Source organism: Hipposideros armiger, unplaced genomic scaffold (genome assembly GCF_001890085.2).
Source record: "Hipposideros armiger isolate ML-2016 unplaced genomic scaffold, ASM189008v1 scaffold_139, whole genome shotgun sequence".
Lineage (NCBI taxonomy): Eukaryota > Metazoa > Chordata > Mammalia > Chiroptera > Hipposideridae > Hipposideros > Hipposideros armiger.
In genome coordinates this window covers 427,745-450,103 of record NW_017731489.1, presented here as the reverse complement: position 1 = coordinate 450,103, position 22,359 = coordinate 427,745, and the positions used below count along the sequence as shown (strand labels likewise).

Genomic DNA, 22,359 nt, shown 5'->3' with positions numbered 1-22,359 from the left:
CCTGACTTTTGTTGTTTGTTTTTCCCGCAGCCGCAGATGGTTTGGGGAGTATAGCGATGGACACAACCCAGCTCAACATGTCCGTGACAGATCCCACAGCCTGGGCCACCGCCATGAATAATTTGGGCATGGTTCCCGTGGGGTTGCCTGGACAGCAGCTTGTGTCTGGTAAGCATGCTCGTGGGTCTGAAGATGCTTGCAGCACTGTCAAAGGATGTGGGTGACAGGTGCCCAGTAACGTCTCCACATGCAAGTGTCGAACACGGCCTGTGATTTATGGCTGGGGCATGTTTGGCACATTTGTGCCTGAGAGTCTTTTCTGAATCACCTCATGCCTCTGCCCAATAGCTGTTCTCAGAAAACAAGCCATGTGGGCTATCTGTCATCTGTAGCAGTGCAATGTCAGTTTCATATTTTAAATTGGTAACCAGAGGGCTAATATTTGCTTTCCAGTTTGCAAAACTCTTTCACATACATTATGCCATTTAGTTCCACAGTCTTCCATTGACATAAGTGGTTACTCCTGTTGCTGCTCTTGGTAATATTCCCATTTTCAAAGCACTGACGCAGAATTAGGTGACTTTTCCAGCATCGAAGTGGCAGAGCTAGACATCCAGCTCAATTGACGCTTAATTCCACCTTTCCTTTCCACATACTTTGGAATCATAATACAGTGACTTCAGTAGGGAAAATGTTTAGAAATGTCCCAAACTAGGAGGTCGTCATTTAATTTCATGCATGTTTACTGAGATTTTCCATGTGCCCTGTGACAAGAGCTTTGCGAAATAAAATACTACTTACATCGATAAGTATCTTTGAGGAGCATGTCTCCCTGAACGGAAAAACACAGCAGCAAAAAAACCAGCAATAAAGGTGACCTGTACAATCAGGTGTTAAGTAGTGGTTCAGGGTAATAATGTAGTAATTTCCAGAAGGATCGATTACTGGCGCTCTGAGGGAAGATGTTAGGGAGGTGGGGCTTGCGCTGTCTGGAAAGATAATTGGATTTGCAATATTCACTCACTCACTCATTTATTCAGTCATTCATTCAACACTGTCCTGGGGCAGAGACTCCAGCAGTAAACAAAACAGGCATGGCCTCTGCCCTTCCGGAATGTTCAGTGGAGAGGCGACAGTCACTTCCTGTGCTAAGCCCCACACCCAGGGGCCTGCGTGCTTTGTGCTGAGTTGAGCAAGCATTCGCTTTCTTCCTTTTTTATTTACGGCCAATCATGGATACGAAAGTCTAAACTAGCTGTAGTAAAGTATATATAATTTGTGTGCCTGTATGTACATATATACATATACATATGTATATACACACACATGTATCATATATTATGTGTATATATACATATATATAATATATACACACACACACAGGTTTTTTATTTTTTTTTAATATAAAATAAAAGAGCACGAGAGAGGACATGAGGTGGGAAATGGGAGACAGAAAAAGGAAAGTCCAAGATTGAGTTATAAAACATTATACTTACGATACCTATAAAATCCTCCAGAATGTTATAAATTTCATACAAGTGAAGGTTAGTCTGCTATGGGATGTATGTGTCTGTCCATGAGTGGACTCTCTGTGGTTTGAACGTGTGTTTATCCCGACCCCTTTTCCCTAAAGCTCATCTAGACAGAGACGTCCCTCTAATAACCTGAGAGTAAAGATTGATATTTTTCTACCCACACTCCCCCGGCTGCCTAATTGAAATATCCATGCAGGAGAAATGGCTTTACTCTCGTCTCCAACTGCCACTTCTCTCAGAAAAGGTTGTGTGACTTCCGGAGAAAGCCACACCTCAATAATAATTTTTGCTCACTATTTTGGGTCTTCTGACATTTTACCCATGACCAACCTATGATTTTCTCACCAGCTTACCGTGAAAAGAATTACAGCTCTACCCATTGTAGAAGGTGTTTACCCTCTTCTGCCCTGAATTACGTTCTCCATCTCCTGTACTAGCCAAACTGCTTATGCTGTTGTTTGAGCCCTTAGGGTCTTCCTGGGCATCCCCTGTTTTCCCCCACTCTGCCAATTGAACTACACCTCGCATTGTTCTTGGGGCTGCCCATGGACCCCACTTGTTGACACTATCTCATGGTCAGGTTCTGTTTTATTTGATTAATGTCTCTATATTGTCTTATAGTCTTGTTTTCTGTGCCAATATTATAATCACATTAAGCACAAAATTTTCTATGCATTTTTAACACCTTATTCTAAATTGTTTTTCTATTTTATAGTTTTTATATTAAAAAAGTTTTAAATGCTCCGTTGACTGAATCTTCCCTAGTTCATTTAACCATTCTAGTTTTACATTTAGGCTGTTACCATCTTCTCACTCTTACTACCAACTTTCTTTGGAAAGCTTAATCTCTCCTGGCACGTCAAAGCATTTTACCTTTTCTGTAAAATGATGATTATGTAGCTTTGATGGGACTATTGTCAGATTTAAATACAATAACTTACATAAAATACTGGTATTTGTTTCTTTCCAGCATAGTCAGAGAGCCAAAGAACGCTGCTTCAGCTCAGTTATCATGCTGGCCACCTCTAGAACCCTTTCGTGTGGCTGTGCAATGTTAGAGGCAGCCTTTAATGCCTCAGAATGGATTTAAAGATTATTTCGTGTAACCTTCCCCAAGAGGTCTTCTCTAAAACATCTCTGGTGGGATTATGGAGAGCCTGGATTTTATGAGCACGTGGCTTTATCCCAAAATTTCTGACATTTCTAAATGACCAACTACTCTTCCCATATTTGTTAAAATTAAACTGACACTGAATCCCATTCCTTACTCCTTCTTCTGTTTATTAGCAAAGCCAGGCGCATGTTTTTCGCACCCTCTGATCTTAGCAGAAAGATTTTCCAAGAAATCAGATCACTTACCGCGTGTCTTTCTCATGTGTATCTGGGAGTGTGCAATCACTATGCCTCTTTCATTTTCCTCCCGCCTCATCACCCACTGTTCCCACCACAACCCCATTCCCACTTTTGGGAACTTCCTTTTTACCTTCTTCCATACGAACTGCTACTTGATATCATTACGTTTCATTTTATCTAAAATATATCATGATAGTGTTCTACTCCCTAAATCCCATACTCCAGAGTGTTGGTTTATCTATGAGGTAGTATTTGCCTCCTATGTTATTGTTTCATATTTATTTTGTTTCCCCATCCTTTTAGTTCTGTGGAATTTTTCTTTTCTTTTTTTTTTGGTAATTAAATTTGTAAATTTATTAGTTTTTGGTTGTTTACTTCCAATATAAGTAATTAATATTTCATGTTACTCTTTTAAATGGGAAAATGCTTATGGGATCATTTTAACTAAGGAGCAGATACTGGTCTGAATGAAGCCCCTAAAGCCGTAAGTTTGTAACTGGGTACTACCTCCGTCATCAGAGATGATGCGTTCTGATTATATTTGTATTTCTCAGAAATCTCACTCCCTGGCACAGACAGTACAGGATCTTTGCTTATGTGTCAGCTGAGGAAGAAAGCGCTGAGCGATGAAGAAATCACTAAGTGCCTGCTGAAGTAATGCCAGCTGGAGCCGCGCACGTGAACTGTGTGTGGTGATGTCAAGACAGACAGGGATGCGCTGAGACAAAGGCAGAAAGGTTAGGAGAAGGCCTGCTGCTCAGGCAGAGAAGGAGGATGGGGGTGCTGAAGAGGTATCGGGAAGGGGTGCCTGGGGTCCCTGTGCTGGAAGTCTTGGAAGGCTCACTTTGTAAAATGGACAGAGGCTCCTGTGACTCAACCACAAGGAGACGGCTAGGCCTGGATCTTAGAGGTCTTCTACTGTGGCGTTTGGGAGAAATGCTTTCATCCTGCTGTGATTCATGAGTGCCAAGGACCCCACACGGTCCTAGGGTGGTGACGGGCCTGAGGGCCAGGCTGACCCGGATCCATTCATCGGGATGGCATCCACGCAAGACCTACAGAGGAGGGCCAGCTGGTCAAGGAATGAGCCTCTGTGCATGAGGCCCAACCAAGAACAGAAGGAAGCTAGAGGACCATTGTTTCAGGAGATGAGGAAATCGTGGGAGCAGCCATAGACAGTGAGCTCCTGAGGGGACAGACTGTCCCTGACTCTTTCAGCTTATTATTCCCGCACCTAGAATGGTGCTGGGTGCGTTTGAAACCCTCATAAATCATGTCAATGCAGTATGGATGTGGGCCCATTGAAGACACAAGGCTTGGGGAGTAGGATGGGAAGAGGTTCTGTCCTGATCCATTTGGGCTGCTCTAAGAAAACACCACAGATCAGGTGGCTTATAAACAACAGAAATGTATTCCTCACAGGTCTGGAGGCCGGAAGTCCAAGATCCAGGTGCGGGCGTGGTCAGGTTATGGTGAGGGGCCTCTTCCGGATTACAAACTGCCAGCTCTTGCTGTGTCCTCACATGGTGGAAGGCTCTGTGGAATTTTTTACTTGTGTTGTTGATTTGTTCTTATCATCCAGACGTTGTGCATTGGTATAGATCCAGGTTTTTCTCAACTGGTCTGTTGGGACATCAGTGTCCCCCAGTTGTCAGGCAAGGCAGTGTCACATACATATATATGTACATGGCCTAACAACAGTAGTAAATTCTGGGTTTAACTCAGGGAAGTCGCTTTCTCTGTGGGTTCCCTCAGAGCCTTTACTGTGCTAATGTGTGACTGTACTTTCAAAGAGTGGTATCTGGTATGTAGGAGTCCCCCAAATCAATGTAGCCTTTGAAAAATATATCGATTAGCATGTCATGAGACACTAGAATGTAGCCATCGAAACCAAATTTTTCATCAACTGTGAAGATCCTTTTCTGTCCATCTTTCTCTGCCATATGATCTCTTCCCTGTGATCTTGTTCATAATTTTGTGTGTTTTCGGTGAACAGTGTCACTCCCTAATCTCGAATTTCAAAATAACTCTCTTGTGCTCCAGTGTTGCCTGAAGCCTTCCCAGTTGTCTGTGATACACGTTTCACTCTCCAAGAGCCCCCACCTGTGGTTTCAGAAGCTAAAATCCAGAGTATCAAATCCTGAGCTTTGACACCATCTGTGTGACCAGAGTCCCCTCCCTATATGCCCTGGCTGCTTCTCCAGAGTTAGAATCACCAACTGGAAGCGATGGAAAGCCACAGCTGAGTCCCCAGGTTTGGAGTTTCTTGCCCGAGCCCGCATGGGGACTGGTAACACTTCCTGGATATACTCTGGCTGTGAGAAGAGACCTGCTTTCCTCTCATCTTTTTGAAATTTTCTTTCCTAATGTCAGCAATTCCTCCTTAGCTATTATGGACTTTGACATATATTCCTTTACCCCAAGTGTCTTAGTATTCCAGTTGCTGTATTTCTAATACATGTTTTGAAAACGCATCACACCTCCCTAGTAGCTATGAAAGGGCTACGTAATGACAGCACCATGGGCCTTATCAGGGATTAACTCGGAGCCAAGAAAAGCATGTGTTCACCGTTACAAGTATCTGTGAACACTCTGAATTGTTCCTTGGCTCATCCCTTGCTGTTTCTTCTTCAGAAGCTCCAAGTTTACTGTCACCACCTCTGTTCCCTGCCACTTTGAGAAGAGCTTAGCTTTGTGACTCACGGGGAGGCTAAAATGGGTTACGGTACCTCTCTACCCTCTTCCTCCCCCTCTCCCATTCACGGATGCTTCCACCATTTTATAATAATTCCACTCTGCTTCCCTGAGTATTTCTTTCTCTTTCCCTTCTCGGGTTCTTTAATCCTTCCAGGAATACCTTTGTCCTTTTAAATACGCCCACGTTTGAAGAGGCATTTGTTAAATCCTTTCATCTCCTGAAGCCTCACTCTTTTAACTGGAATTTATTGAGCCAGACATTGTGCTGGAATCCAAGACATAGACCTTCCTCATGTTTTACAGCCTGGTGGAAGACACGGAGAAGTGTAAATAAGCAAATACAAATCAATGCGCTAAGTGGCTCTGCTGCTAGCAGATAAAGGGTGCCACAGGATGTCCCCGAAGAGTGTGAAGCAGGGGTAGGCTGATGAGAGGCATGTTTTACAGAGCAGTTTCGTAAGTCCTACAGAGAACTGATGGGAGTGTGGAAAGGTTGGCGGCTGAGATCGGAGGGGAGCTGTAGCAGTGACTCAGATAAGAGACGATAATGGCAGCAATGGCAATAATGACCGTGGCAATGTAGACATTTACTTACAGAAACTACAGGAATTAAGGGCTGAGTCCACATGAAGGAGAATGGAGAGCCAATGGTGACTCCTGGGTTTCTAGCTTTGGAAATTGTGTAACTGGTGGGGTCATTTTCTGAGGTGGGGAAGGCTGGAAGAAAAGAAGGGTGGGTGTCATGGTGAATCTCTTTGGGGATGTGTTGAATTTGAATAGCCTGTTGAAAGGACACATGTGGCAGGCAGGCAGATTTAAGAGTGTAGCGCTCACAAAAGAAGGCCGGGTGGGGAGGGGGCTTTGGCAGCCTCGGCATGTGGCGGACCACTGACGGTCTGCCTGCCTTCCTTCCTGGACACACTTTTGCTGTGAAATTAGAAATAGGCCCCCTAGCTGTTCACTCAAGTGGCAGCCTGACTGCCAGCTGCATCTCCAAATATGTCTTTCCTCTACTTCCTCTTTTTTGAGCCACTAGATTCCTGCATATTTTGGGGCTTCGAGGTCTGAAATGAGAGGAGTGGCCCTAGATTTAAAAGAGTGGAATCCAGGCTTCTACGCCAGAAACCATGTCATCAGCTCACAGAGATGCTCAGGTGGACTGGCTGTTGATGAACCATCCAGATGCTTGTTTTTAAAATGAAAATAACACTCAAACCAGCAAACTTCCTTTCTTCAGTCCCTTCCAATGTTAATGGTGACAGTGTCTGACACCGGAATGACTAAGGGGATGCAGATAGCCTGGGGGGTCGTCGTTGGACCCTCTGTAAGACGCTGCTCAGAGTCCTCTTTTGTTTTTCTTTTCCATCTGTTGAAAGATTTCTCATTATCAAGTGTCAGAAAACAAATAGACCCTTGACTAATGTTTCATAATTCACGTACCTGATTCCCTATATTCCTGACAGTTCTGTTAGGCTCTCCACAGTTATTTGCCCTCTTCTCGTTAGCACGTTAGGACAGTGCATTAGTATATTCATCCACTGACCACAGTGTTACCGAAGGTTCAAGGTGCATAGCGTATCTTACAAGGCGCTAGAGAAACAGCAATTTACACAGCACACAGGTGACATCCCTATGGAGCACACGTATTTGTAAAGAAGCAGATGTTACCTAAATAACTGTGCAAGTGATTATTTAATTACAATTCTGGGATGTTACGAGAGAGGGATGGGGGAGCCTCGCCTAGCTTGGAGGTATTAGAGGGGGTTTAGAAAAGGGCTCTTCTAAAGAGGCACGGTTTTGGCTAATACCTGCAGGTTAAATTACGGTTATCCAGGTAGCAGGAGGGAAGAGCAGGAAGAACAAGGGAATCTGGGAAGATAGAGAATTCTCAAAGCGGAAAATGCCCTGTGCCAAGGACTGAAGTGATGGAAGTGAAAGATTGGCGAATGTGGGCAAAGGTCATGGTTGAGGTGGGGTTGGCAGGTTGGCCAGATCTTGCCAAAGTGAGGGGACAGATTTTATTTGAAGTACAAGCTATTGAAGGATTTTAAGCAGAGAAATAACTTCTGACTCATGTTTAAAAATAAAAGCATTAACTGAGTTGTTTTGTAGGGACTGCAGTGGCAAGAGAGGAATTTGGGTATCCGTTGAGAGGGCTGCTGGAAGTCCAGAAAGATTATGGAGGTAGATGGCCTAGATATACCCCTATGGGATTGGAATATTGTGCACCTACTATGTGCCAAGCATTGCCATAGGTGCGGGGGATACGCATGTCCCTCTGGAGCTTTTATTCTAGTGCTGTGTTTATGACGTGTGTGTCTACATTATTTCTAGAGACAGGAGAATTTGGAGAAAATTGTTTCCAAAAAAATATTTGCTTCTGCCTGTACTGTGTACTATATAAGGTAATTCACATCACTTAAAACAAATCAAGGTTCCTCAAATAACTCTCCGTAAGTGACAACAGCCTGTATCCTTGTTGGCTAGAGGTGTTATAAAATGAAAGTCCTTTTCAGATGCTTGCATAACATAATACAGTCATTTGAAATGTAGTCATTTTTCTCTTCCATGGAATGACTAATATAAATTTAACTTCTCTGAGTTCATTTGCCTATAAAGAGAGAGAGAATCATCTCAACATCAGAGAGTTGTCGCAGCTTCCAGCATCAGTAGTGTAGAGTGTGGTAGAGTGTGGGACATGTTGTAGGACCCCAGCCTTTCACTTTCCTTTGCCCTCATTGGAGGGCAGTTCAGGGGGAGTATGGAAGCAGAGCAGAGGAACGTGGCCGGCTCCCTGTTTTAAGGGAATGAAGACTTGGCCACTGTGAGAAACGGTCCCCTTGTCTTGACTTTTCTCCTGTCCCGGGAACAGTGACAACCATTCTTTAGAAGCCAAGTCAGCGGAGGTGTCCACTGCAGCCAGGGCACGGCCACCGGTTGTAGCTTCATGACAGCATCACTCAAAGTATTTTCCACAAGTCACTTGTGTCAACTTGCCCTGGACTGTAAATTCTAGGACCTATTTCAGACCCTCTGAAACACAACGTCCTGGAAACTACAACTAAAAGTTTGAGAACACAGCTCCTTGAAGCATTTCAGGGGCTAGGCTGGTGGGGAAAGAAACAGGCAAAATACCCCATTTGGCTTGGGGATGGTAGTGAGGCTTGCCGCATGCTACATTTCTGAGGTCTGAACTGCAAGGCAGTTCTACAACTGAAAAATTCTATAAAGGTAGCTGAGCCCAAAAGAACCTAAAAGGCAGCTGCTAGTGGAAATTTAAAAATCATATGTTAAGTATCTACTATGCTTAAGCGCTTTGTATAATCTCATTGAATCAGGTTTTTTATCTTTTAAAAAGATGTCTTGGGCATCAGACACTCATCCTTGAACTCCAGTAAACTGCATTTTCTTCCTCATCTGGGACATTTGCTTGCTATCCTAGAAGACACATTTTGACCTTGAAGCTTTCCTTCTGAAAGTTTATGCCTGTGGGGCAAAGGGACACGTTATCCTTGAGGGAAAGGAGAAATACTATAGTCTTCAAGTTCACTAAATCTTTCCGACCACGAGGGCATCTTTAAAGAAATATTCCTCTCTTCTCTGGATGGGACCCTGGTGACCTCCATCAGTTAATGTTCCCTAACCATTTATTCCATCTCAGCAGGAAAAATAGGCCTCAACGTCCTAGTGTGAGGTGACTAAAGTCTCCACAGGGGACCCTCGCACAGAGTGAATCATTGCTGACGAGCTTCTAACCAGAGACATTTTTATGAGCTGTGCAATCAATCAAAAACGCTCACTTTGTATTTTCAAAACTGAGTGGCCTCTGTCTTGGAAACCATGCATTTGAGAACATCTTTTTGAATTTGTTCATCCCCAGCTGTGAGAAAGCACTGCCTAGTCACGGGTAGGAAAAAAAGCAATTTAGCAAAATAATAGAGGAAGACGATGATTTCATCCTTGTCTGGCTTTCTATGTCATGTTGCTGGGACCTGGCCAGGACACGGCAGGCCAGAGCTCGGTGGGAGAAAAGCGAGGACAGAGCCCAGGACGCAGCAGGCCCTGACCGAGCAGAGGAGAATGACGGGCCGGAAGGTATACAGAGAGCCAGTCAGTGTCACGTGAGGAAGCAGCGTGCCAGAGCCCTGGAGACTTAGTGCTCCTCCTCCTCTGCTCTGTCACATGGTAGCTGAGTGACCATTGGCCAGTCACACACATTTCGAGGGCCTTACTATGCCTACCTGTCAAAGGAGAGTGTCCAGGTTCTCTGCAAGCACTGAGATCCTATGATGTCAGAAAATCCTAGAAATCAAGAACGTAAGACATTACCACAAGGCTCGAGTGACCACACCCAGTGAACGTCCTGAGGAAATAAAGCAAGATAGGAACTTCTCACAGGAAGCCCAGGCCGAGTGTCTCTGTAATGAAGGTACTTTTCGGTGGTGATGGTGTTTTCTGTTTGTTTGTGTTTTTGTTCTTTAATGGATCCAGAGGCCACCTGCAGAGGTAGCCACATGTAGCCATGTGAACGATGAAGGAGTTATCGTAAGGAACTTGCGGCTTTCTGGGCTTTGAAGAAACATGCTGCAAGACAGGGAAGGACATATTCCTGCCCGTTTCAGAGCCTTCGACATGGCGATGGTACCTGCTGAGGAACCAGCAGCCGAGGGAAAATATAAAGGGAGCAGTAGTGTAGATGTGAGAAATGGAGGGTCTCCGTTCACTCCACTTTAGGCAGCATGTGAGGAGGGTGTTCTGTATCTTAGTTTTTCCCTTCAGCGCAAAGTAACAGGGTACAGACCATCCACAATCCTAAATAAGTCGCCATGTTTGTTTTTATTTGTAACGGCTTTTCCTCATGGCTACATCTGATTAACCAATTCAGAGTCCCTTCAAGAAAATTAGGAACTTTGTAAAAGTAGGATGAGAAGGGAACCAGAAATGTACATTTTCTTACCTACCTTCCTTGGCAAAGCCCTTGCTGTTGTCCGGAGCCTGTGCTCAAACCAAGGATACGAGCCCGCGCCACATCGGTGCCAGCCCTTTGCAGCTTGTGTGTGCTGGGCTCCTTCGGACGAGTAAACAAGGCATTCTGTTTTAAACTGTCTCCTGTTGGGCTCCACATTTAGGAAGGAAAAGTAAATAAGGCCATTAATTGTTTTAATGAGAACCAGAAAACAAGACTTGGTACAAAAAAACACATAACAGAAGTATGGATGGTTAAGCATTTATTGGAATGTGGCGGCCATTGTATGGGAAGATGATAGCACCAACTCAGTAGAAATCATAAGATTTGTGAATTAGAAAGGACTTTAGATAGTCATAGCTCATATTAGTGTTTAGTGTTTAATTCTTCAGAGAGATTTCAGATACACTATTTCATTTAGAACTTTGCGATCTGTGTGTCCCCCAGTGGCACATGTGTCTTAGACTATTCCCGTGCTCGTGGCAGACATTGCGAGCCTATCACGGCCCTTCCTGTGTCCTGCCGAAGTAGGATGCGTCCTTGTATCTCAGCCCAACACGCCAAGCAGCCAGCACCAGTATACATGCACAGAGAGCTTTCTGTGACCAGCGATCTAGTCCAGCCCTTTCATTCTATAGATGAGGACATTAAGGTCTGGAGACAGTCTAGTTAAGTTCTACAGAGCAATGCGTCTTGACCGTTCTCCATTTTTGATAGGTTTGAAGGAAGTACCCCAGGCACTGGCGCCTAATCCTTTCCACGCGTGAGAAGAGCCGCCAGCTTTGGGAGGGCTTTTGGGAGTGTGTTTCTCATGGGGTGAAACTGACTGGTTATAAAGGAACAAGTAAACCCTAACCTTGGCTGCGGATGCACAAGATTTAATCAACAAACTACCATTTTTATTCATTCACTATAAGAATTTTGTGTAGGGGATGTAAATTGCAGCGTAGGAAATATAGTCAATGATATTGTAGTAATTACGTATGGAAATATAGTCAATGATATTGTAGTAATTACGTATGGTGCCAGGTGAGTACTAGACTTATCGGGGTGATCACTTTGTAAGGTATATAAATATCTAATCACTATGTTGTACACCTGAAACTAATATATTGTATGTCAAGTATAATTGAAGAATAAGTTTTTTTTAAATTCTGTAAAAAATGGAAAAGCCTATTGATATTTCACCAGGCAACTGAGATACAGATAAAATTAGTGCAGCATGTTCATTTCTTCACATTTACAATCAGAATCTCCTTACCTCTTCCTTGTTCCATTTTTCATTTTTATCACTTTGTTTTTCCTGGAGACTGTGCTCAGTCATTTATCTTTTCCTTATGCTGGATCTGTCTGTCGATCTGTCCATCTGTCCATTTATCTGCCCTTCCTTCCTTCCTTCCTTCCTTCCTTCCTTCCTTCCTTCCTTCCTTCCTTCTTTCCATCTAGTCTGTATTTTCTGCGTTTAAGGGAAAGAAAGATGTTTTATTCATCTTTGCACCCCCACGCCTTCCCGCACCATACTTGTCACGATTAGTACTCAGCAAATGTGTGTGAAAACAATCTTTCCCCTTCGATTTCTTGCCCCTTTCACCCATTATTAAAACGGTGCAAATCATATGCCTCCTTTTCCTCCTACTTGAAAAGAAGAAATTAAAAAGTACCTTCCTTAAAGGCTTATGATTTTATCAGGCTGTAGGCCTGAGTGTCCACAGCAGGCAGCTCGTGAGCTTCTGTTGCCAGTTATGTGTCTTTCCAGCCAACTGCATATAAGGGGGTGAAGTGCTGTTGTGTTTTGGCTGAAAATGAATTTCCTTCCAGCAGCATTTCAAAAACATACAATGCTTCATATTTTTTTCTTATTATTTGTGGTCCACCTTTTTATATGAATTATTTATGATGACTAATGCAAAGTATCAGAAATACCTGCAGAGCTGTGCCTGGTTTTGCCTCGGGCTCCTTGGTACCAACTTATAATGGTCAAGACGGGATCCGTCCCACTCCAGCAGACTGGCGCTGGCGCTTTTGTCTTAGGACAAAGAAAAAAGCACAGAGAAGGGATTTCTTTAAAATACTGCTCAGGAGAGTCATTCATTTCACACTTTGAAAGAAAAGACACATTCGTAAAGAAATTAGTAGCTTATAAGGAAAAACATATTATGAATTTTTTTATGTATATGTAAGAATAAAGCCAAATGTACAGAAAACATTGAAACTAGAGTTTTATTTTCAAGAAAAACAAATGAATTTTTGAATTAATATTATACCCTCCCCCACTTTCAGGGATGCGTACAATTTCTAATGTCATAGTTTGACAATATCCATCTATTTTTCCTTCTTTCCTCTCTCCCTCCCTCCCTCCCTCCCTCTCTTCCTTCCTTCTGTCCTTGTTTCTGTCCCTCCACCCATATTTGTTCACCACCTTTCACTGTGTGGAACTAAAGTTTTTTCTGCCCTCATGGAGCTAATACTCTGATGGTGGAGACAGATAGTAAACAAATTAATAAATCTAGCAATACGAGTAATACTAATTCCTATGAAGAAATAACAGGGTGCTGCAATGATAGAGCATGAAGACCAGATGGGGGTGGATCTGCCATGGGTCGTCACATAATCAGGAAAAGCTTCTCTGTGGAGACACAACTCAAGCTGAGTTCCTGACAGATGAGAAGGAGCCAGCGCTGGAAAGGGCGGGAGAGCGTGTGAGAGGCCACTGAAGGCAGAAGGGCCTTCGCTTGCTTGAAGAAGGACTAGACGGCCAGTTTAGTGGGTGGGTGGAGACTGTTAGGAGAAGAGTTTGAAGAGCTGGTTCGAAGCCTTCTGTCCTGGGAAAGAGTCTAGATTTAATGGTAATATTAATTGAAGTTTGATGCTTGTTCGTTCATTCATTCATTCATTCGTTCACTCAACAGAGGGGTCCCGTGATTGAACTTGAATGTTAAATGAGAATGGATTTGTGGGGTGCATGGGGATAAAAGCAAGGGAGTTGGCTAAGAGGCCATGCAGGGCCAGAGACGCAATGAGTGCTGTTATGACTAGGGGGATGACAATGAGGCTGGAGAGAGGAGGGCTGATGTGTGATACATTTTTGAGGCAGAGACCTTAGGACTTTGTGATTAGATGAAAGAAAGGGGAATTGAGATGGACCCCAAGTTTCTATCTTAAGCAGCTCAGTAAGTGGTGGTGGCATTTCATGAAATGAGAAACGCAGGAGGAACAGATACATGGGAGAATCACGCATTCAGATGTGTACATCTCAGGTGTGAGCGCTCGTGAGAAATTGAAGCGCTGGTATGGAGAAGGCAGGTGGGTACACGGGCCTGGAGTGACAGACGTGGGCAGATATACGCAGATGGAGACATCTGTCTATCAGCAGGTAGAACACAGTTGGCGCCAGCCATGAGGGAAACGGCATGATGAGGGCAGAGGAAGAGGAAGGGGAAGGGGTGGGAGTAGGCTTTGAAAATTTCCCGCATTTAAAGTTGAGGAAGGAGAGGATAAGCAGGAAAGGGGGCTGAGGAGCAGGAACAGCCAAAAAATTAGAAGGCGAACAGAAATGTGCAACGTTATGGGACCCAAGCCTGCATCTCAGCCACATAGCAGTCAGCAGAATTGCTTCTCCTGGGGGGGTCAGGGAAAAAGGCTGCAATGAGGGAGTTCATCGCTGACCTTAACGAGAGCCATTTTGGTGGTGGTGTAGAGGTTTGTGCGTTAAAGATTGAAGGATATCCTAAGGATTAAGTGAGATGGTGAAAGGGAGGCCCTTGAAAAAGCCCTAAAGGGCCATACAAAGAGAATAACTTATTATTAATTAGTAATAGTACTTTTATGATATCAATGGAGTCACTATGTTTCATTTTTGTTTCATATTTAAATTTGGACCAACTTCCTTCAAGAAACAAAAAAGAGGAAGAAAGGAAGGGAGGGAGGAAAGAAATAATAATGATAAATGAAAAGTAGAAACATCTTGTATAGTCAACTCTTTGAAGATGTTCGTCTAGAAAGGGGGCAGGTAAATTGAGAGGTACCTTGAGGGACATGTGGCATCAAGGGAAAATTAAGACAAAGTAGGGCGTGATGATAAACTGTTGGGAATGCCCATAAATAGGAAGAAGTGATTGATTGGCTAAAGCTGCTGATATAAAAAGTGCAGTTCTTGAGAAGGATTGCCAAAGCTTCTGGTTTGGGCAAAGCTTTTCATTCCATATCACAGATAGTGAAACTGAGGTGCAGAAAATAGTGGATCCTCGTTTTGGGGTCAGACAATGAGCCACTGAGAGGAAGGGCTTTAAAACGCAAAATGAAATACCTTATTGACTGATACAGTCTTGTACTTGCCAACACTGCGGTATTACTGATGAATTTGTGCAGACGGTTCCCTTGATAAACAATAGAACAGTTATACTATGTGTCCACTGAAGTCATTACTGGGTACAGTCACCTGGTGCCAGGCCACTTCTCCCTTTTGAGCAATCCCTCTTTCTGCAGAGTAATTTTGCACGTTGGAAGCTCATTTAGGTGCCTTGATTTCTCCCGGCTGTAACTCATTCCAAATATTTACATCAGTTAATCAGTCGATTATTGTGAAACCTATTGAAGTCCACATGGCTTTTAGAAACGATAAGAATTATGACTTGTCCTGCTGTGGGATAACAATGCCTCACCTCCCTGTTTGAACCTGCCCTCCAAGTATATGTGATGCTTGTAAAGCATGGATCACTCACCATGCTCACCACGAACGCAAGCATTCGAATACACTGCGTCTTGTATTTGCGTAGACATTATTTTTGTTGGTTCTTTCACACAGGCTAGTTAGGTGGCCACCAAATCATTTCTCTCCCTCCCTTCCTCCAAATGCAGTGGTAGCAGCGATATCCGTTATTCTACAGGAAAGAACAGCTGTTATTTCCCCAGACCCCGTTGGTTTGCCTCCAGGAATGGACTTCTGTACCTAAACCAAGAGGTGTTTTTCACATAAACAAGATGACCGTAGCAGCCTTGTGACATTCCCACCACTTGCATCATGGAACACTAATAAAATATTTGACTTTGCTTCTTAGGCATATGAATTTAGGGCAAGTGTGGGTAACTCCCTTAACCTCTGTGACCTTTCGGTTCCTCATTAGAAAATGGGGCTATCAACAATATCTATTGCACCATCCTTTCTTTCAAGGGTCAGATAGATTGTGTATTATGCAATATAAAAAAGGAAATTAAGAGATGTCTTAGGATCAGTAAAATACACTAAGTATTTTAGCTCTCTGATCATTTTCCTTCTCTAAGTTTCTAGACCTGAATCAGAGGAGTGTAGGTTTTAAATTCTGACATTGCCAAATTGCTCTGTATGGGAGCTGAACCCGTTTTACACTCACACCAATAGTGGATATTTAAAGTCACTTTAACCTGTTAACTCCATGGTGAGAAATGACCTCACACACCTATTTTCATTAGTTTGACGGCTCTGTTGGTATTCTTTGAGCTGCTCCCCATTTCAAATAGTAGCAATAACTCTGCAGTTACTATCGCTGACATTTTATTTCCCATTTGGAATATTTCTTTAAGATCAATTTCCAGGTGAACAGATGACATGGTCATTTTAGTTACTCTTGAGACATCGCAGAATTACTTTTGAAAGGGTTTCGCAATTTATACTCTCATCAGACATGCCTGAATGTTTTCTTTTTGGCAGCCTTGCTAACTCTGGGTGGTACTGAAATTATTTTTGCTGATTTACTAAGCAAAAGCCGTGCCTTTAATTGCCTAGGAGCCGTAATTTAAAGGTCTCCTTGTCGTCCCACAGCCAGATGGAAACCTGGCAGTGACCCCAGAGGTTTGTTTTCTGTTCTCTGACCTGCTAGTTAATAATTAGGCAATATTTTCAGACTCACAGTAGGGGCAGATTGAACTGCTCTCGCTAAGCTGTTAATGATTCAGAAACACCCTGCTCCCACCAGCTCCACCTATCCCAGTGCTGCCAGCTCCCTTGAAGACACCTCAAGTCCCCCTTCCTTTGAATAGTCTTCTCTGGTCACTCTGGCCTCCTCCGTGAGGCCCTTCACTCCCCACACCAAGGCAATTATTGCTCTCACCATATGGTCTGACCCTGGGCTAGAGTCAATTTGTTTCCATTATTTTCTCTGCTGATTGGATTTTGTAAGATGGATACACTGCACCTGCCAGGTGCTGTTAATTAACGTCATGCCTTTCTTTTCTCTTTAGTAGGTTTTGCTGTTTGGGAGCAAAGACACTTCCTTGGGCAGTGCGAGCCACACGTAGGTGCATAATTAATGTTTTCGGTCATGTTGAACCGAATCCTCTGTCAAACACGTTTCACTCCAAGTGGCAGCGGAGCAGGAAACGCTGCCCTCTCTCCCCACCCGTCACTCCTAGAACCCGGAACAGACAAACCAAACTTAGGAGGACATTTTGCTTTCACACAGCATGGTTGCCATATCATTCCGATTTGCCTTCTAGGTAGCTTCCAAGCCTAATGGCCTTTTCTGGTTTGGTCTTCTGGCTAATTCCACTGAGAAAGATTAGTTTCTGCTCTGACAAAACATCTTAAGCACTCTCACACCGCGGGTTGCATGGCTTCTCTATTTAGATCATGTCTCTTAAGTGACACCGGTCGACTCAATGCTGACAGCTTTCACTGTTATTATCAACCCTGCCTCTAATGTTAGCCTTTTCCAACTCTGCTATTTTCAGAATATGCCCGTTCATGTTATCCGGGCGTCTTTCCTCAGTGATTTCTGGTTTCACTGATGCACTGAGCTTCTCCAGCTGGGGAAAAGCTTACGCCCACCTGTGGCTAACTGCCTCCCTGGCTTAACATACTTACAAACCACGAGTGTGCAATGTTACCGCCTTCACCATGATTTTTAAGGTGCTGATTCTCCAGTATGAATCCTTCTCAAATGCTCAGAAGCACCTGTATGTGTGCACATGTGTGTCTGAATAGATGTGTGTGTACATGTTTATGCACATGTATGCATGTACATAGAGTATAGATATTTACATGCATGTGTAGCCACATGTGTGTGTATATGCATAAGTATGCGTGTGTGAGTCTCTATGCCCTCTATAATTAATGTAGGGTTAAAAGCACTGACAGAGGATTTCAAATCTTTCTGTTAGCTTTGGAACACTTGTGAATGATCACTCAAGCAGAAAGTCACCAGGCATAAACGATAGTGACTCCCCAGTTAGATCGTGAGGATGAGTGGGCTCTGGGGAGCATGGTTCCAAACCAGGATCTGCGCCCTGCCGTCCAGGTTGTATCTGTTCACCGTGCCCCTGACCAGTAGACTCCGTCCACACTGGCCTCCTTTTCGTTTTGGAACACGCTAAGCTTGTGCTTGGCCTTGGGCCTTTGTGACAGTCCTTCCCTCTGCCTAGAATCCTCTCTCCCGTATCGCCACACTTCTCTTAGCCTGGCGCCTTGGTATTAGGAGCTCAAATCAAAGGGCTTGTTTCCAGAGAGACCTGCATTGACTGTTGACCGGAATGACTTCCTCCCTCCTCTACCCCTGGCAGGGCCACACCGCTATTCCGGACACATCACCATCTGAAAGTAACTTCTTTCTTTATTGTTTGTCTATGTCCCAGCAATCCCCACTAGGAGGTAAGCTTCTGAAGAGTAGGGAGCAAGTCTTTATTCAAAGCTGCCTCTCCAGTTCTTAAAACAATGCCTGACACATAGACAGCACTTATTAATATTTGCTGAGGGGAAAATATATCAAAGAAGCATTGGCTTTAGGGGAGTCTAAAACTTTCCTGTGATTTTCTTCTCCCAAGTCTAAATTCATTAGGGTTTCTTTTTTAACATTCCATTTTGTTTTAAAGGTAGTATTTCACAAACTTTTCATACAGTTAATGTTACTGGGTCAAGTTTTGATATTTGAACTCTAATTCCTGGTAGGAATTTGACAGCTTGTGATCAAACGCTACTGCCAAGAATCAATTAAAATATGTTAAAATCAGTTCTAAACATTTTGAAAGAACAGCTAAGGAGAATTTCCACTTATTAAAATAAGTAAAATTTTCAAGTTAATTTTCCAAAAGGGAATGTCACCAAGATGCTATGTTCTTGTACTATTTAATGTCTAAAGTTACGTTTATTTCTGATTTCTTAATTGCTTCCCCCGCCCCCCCCAAAAAAAAAGCAAAAAATTTTACATCCAAGTCAACAATGGGTGGTTAATGGTTCTTTGGTGAACATTAGTTTCAGTCGGGCTTTCCCCTGGTTACAGATTTGCTGAATGGAAAGCAGCCATGAAGCACATCATTTGCTTGGGAAAAATAATGATATGTTAGCATGGTAATACAATCTGGGTTCCCTGCGTTTCTTTCTCATAGAGGAGCTTGCCCTTGCTGAGCTGGACTACTCGTTCTAAAAATTATTTAAAGTTAAATTTCTCAACAGGCCTGCCCATCCAATCTTAAATAATTCTCTTGTGAAAACAACAACATTATTACCAAGAAATTTTCTGCATCCTCAGCATGTCATGACAAGGAAATGACATGGACGGGGTTGGAATGTGAGTCCCTTTCCCCCCATTTCCCAATGAAGATGGAGTTCAGAGAATAAAACGAACTTGGAATTTACAGAGGAAATTTTTAGTAGCATTTTATTATAAAAATTTTGAATAAAGATTAGAAGAAGAAGAAAATTGTTGTCATGTTAGAGCTTGGAAATTATTGTAATGGAAGCTGCTACTTACATAGATGTATTTGCTTCTGGTCCTTTTTTCTGCAAATGTATAAACAAATGTGTTTCATTCTAAAAACATAATGTGATGTCATTTTCAATATATAGGTATTTATCACTTTTTCTTACCTTTAGGGAACAGGGCACCATTTTCTCATGTCAGTAAGTATTCTGTGGATGCACAATAATCGACTTAGCCACTCATATTATCAGTCCAGTCCTGAAATCCTCGATAAGACTGAGATTATTCTATTTTAAATATTTGCTAATGAGATAGGTGAAAAGTATCTTGCTTCTACTTGAACCTTTTCAAGTCTTTTTCTCTCAGTTTTATTGAGATATAATTGACATATACCACTGTGTATGTTTAAGGTGTACAATATAATGATTTGACTTACAGATATCGTAAAATGATTACTATAATAGGTTTAGTTAACATTCGTCATCTCATATAGATATTAAAAAAAAGAAAAACGTTTCCTTGTGAGGAGAACTCTTAGGATCTACTCTCGTAACAACTTTCATATTAGTTACACAGCACTGATAACCACGGTCGCCGTGCTGTGTGTTGCATCCCTAGGACTTACTTACCTTCTACCTGGAAGTTTGTGCCTCTGACCACCTTTCCAATCCGCCTCCCTGCTCCCCACCTCTGCTAACCACACATCTGATCTCTTTTCCTCTGAATTTGAACCTTTTCACATCTTAATTAACTATATCTATTTCTTCTCTCATGAATTCCCTGTTTGTTTTCAGTCGAAACAGTCTCTTTGTTTTCTTTTTGACTTACTACAGTTCTTTGTATATTAGGTATTTTGCCTCTTTATAGCTTATAAATATTTGTAGCAGTTGGAGTTTGAATTTAATTTAGGTTACTATGTTTTTATAGAATTGTTACTTAATAGAGAAGGTCGTTTATAAGCTTTCTAAATTAACCTTGAGAATATTCTGATAGTTGTGAGCTTGCTGATGGCATGAGATCAAATTTTCCCCTGCTTATAATTACTCTTTAATTTTTATTCATGAAATATTTCAAATGTACATAAAAATGCACTCATTTAAGCATCAGTCAGAGAACCGCTCCCTTCTAGCCAGGAAGCAGGGAACACTTAATCTGGATCGCAGCAATGCCACCCGACCGTCCACCCTCCGTGCTGTCACAATGCCACTTTCCGATACATTTCTCTTTCTCTGCGCTTTCGGAGTAATAGCCTTCCCTGAGGCAATGAGCACTGAACAGCCTCATTTGAATTATGGTACCAGGTAGGAATCAAGGAAAAACCAGGAATAAAAATGATCATGTCACGTATGTTCCCCCGACATAGAGATGATGCAGCAATCCTGACTGTTATCTCTGCGTTCAGGGGAGAAGGAAACCGTGTTTCACCCAGCAGGACTTAAGACTTTTAACGATTTCCAAAGCCTGTGCGCTGATAGAAACTCGTCCTCTTGACAGATTTGTTATGCTCCTGAATGGCTCTGCTCAGAACACACCACTACTCGGTGGGTTGGAAAGCCGCGAGGCGTAGTGGGAAAACCAGAGGCTCATGAGCCCGGCGGCTCTGTGCAGAAAGCTCTCAGCCGCGTGCATGGAGGCAAGTTATTTCAGGTCTCTGGACGCCCCGTTTCCTCGTCCAGGACATGGGATTCCTCTCATCTGCTTTGTAGGGTTGTTGTGGGAAATACTACCATGGCGTATGTGATGCCCTTTGTAACTGCAGTGCATTCGGAAGGTACTCAGTAACCAGCCGGATCAGTATAATTAGCTTTTGACAGACTGGTTCTCTTTCCCAGGGATTTTGCTGCGTCATTAGGGGAAGGACTTCTGTATCTCATTCCTACTGTGCTTGTGATTAAGGGGCAGCTTAGAGGTGCTGCTGTCATCCATTCTCCACAAGTGCCGTTGTGTCAGCAGAGCTCTGTTAATAATAATAACAATTGCTTACACTCACAGAAGATGTGCCAGACCTTTTCCTAAGCATCTTATTGTTATTAGCTCACCTAATGTGCATCTAATGAAATACGTGCTAGTATTACCTCCGTTTTACAAACCAGCACATCACGCCCCAGAGAGGCCAAGGCATCTGTTCTGAGTCACTGCTTGTGAGCGGCTGGGCCAGGACGTGGACACCCACCCCCCGCCGTCTGGCTCCCCACCAACAGTCTCAAGCGTCTCACCATGCTGCCTCCCTTGAATGGAGGTCTTCTCATTCTGGGACCTTTCACTCATAAAGGTGTGAAAATACCTGCTGGAAGGAGAGAAGGAAGATGCTCAGAGCTGAGTGTCATTTATGTGCAGGATGGTGTCCAGAAGGGGCAAAGCTACTGCCAAACAGAGTCCCTGAATTCTGCTAACAGCAAGCTGGCTTTGTGTTTCTTTCCACAAAGACTCTCTGAGGGCCAGGAGAACTCCTGCCGATGGCAGTGGTATCATTCCTTGTTCTGCCAAGAGCCCTCTCTGTAATTGCAGCCCTATTAAAGAGCAGCAGCAGGAGACTACAAGGGAAGCCTTTGTGAATAGGGTGTGTTACCTTTGAGTAAATAAAGAGACCATATTTAGCAAGCATGTCCAATGTTCTTAAAATACTAATTCTAGGGGAAGCAATAGAAGAATGTATGGCTGCATGTCCCATGGATTACAAACCTAAAATAATCATATTGCAATACTAGCGATATCTACAATGAGCTTTGTCTTAATATTCATTTTAGCACCGGGATAATGGTGTTTCTCTCCTCAGTTCTGTTTTAATCTGAAATACAAACAGCTTAAGCTTTGCTTGCCTGGAATCATTATTACAGTGAGGTTGAGCCATCTGTGTTTTTCTTATTCTGCTCATAGCTCCGAGGAGAAGTCTGGAAATTTAACAAGTGGGGAGAAAAATTTCTGTGGAGTAAATTCAGATCCACAGTGACATCTAAAGCCCTGCAAGTTTTTTATGTTTTTTGGCAAACTTTTTCTCTCTTAGATTGAGCTGAGTGAGAATTGCACCTACCAAATCATCTACAGTTTCCAAAACCTTTGCAGTCTGGAACCGCAGTTCTTGCCAAATTTTGCTCAGCCCATCTATAATCCCCAGTGTGCTTCCTGTGGTCTCCTGAGA

At 43.1% G+C, this 22,359-nt stretch overlaps 1 protein-coding gene across 8 annotated transcripts in view; it reads left to right on the top strand.

Annotated features, from left to right (window-relative positions):
- The window catches only part of ENOX1 (ecto-NOX disulfide-thiol exchanger 1), a 524,830-nt gene that overhangs the window by 343,805 nt on the left and 158,666 nt on the right, over nucleotides 1-22,359 (top strand). For all 8 annotated transcript variants that reach the window (XM_019650344.1, XM_019650343.1, XM_019650337.1 and 5 more), the window contains one exon: nucleotides 31-168. In XM_019650344.1, coding sequence (XP_019505889.1) covers nucleotides 31-168 — 138 coding nt within the window. The remainder of the gene's footprint in view (nucleotides 1-30; nucleotides 169-22,359) is intronic.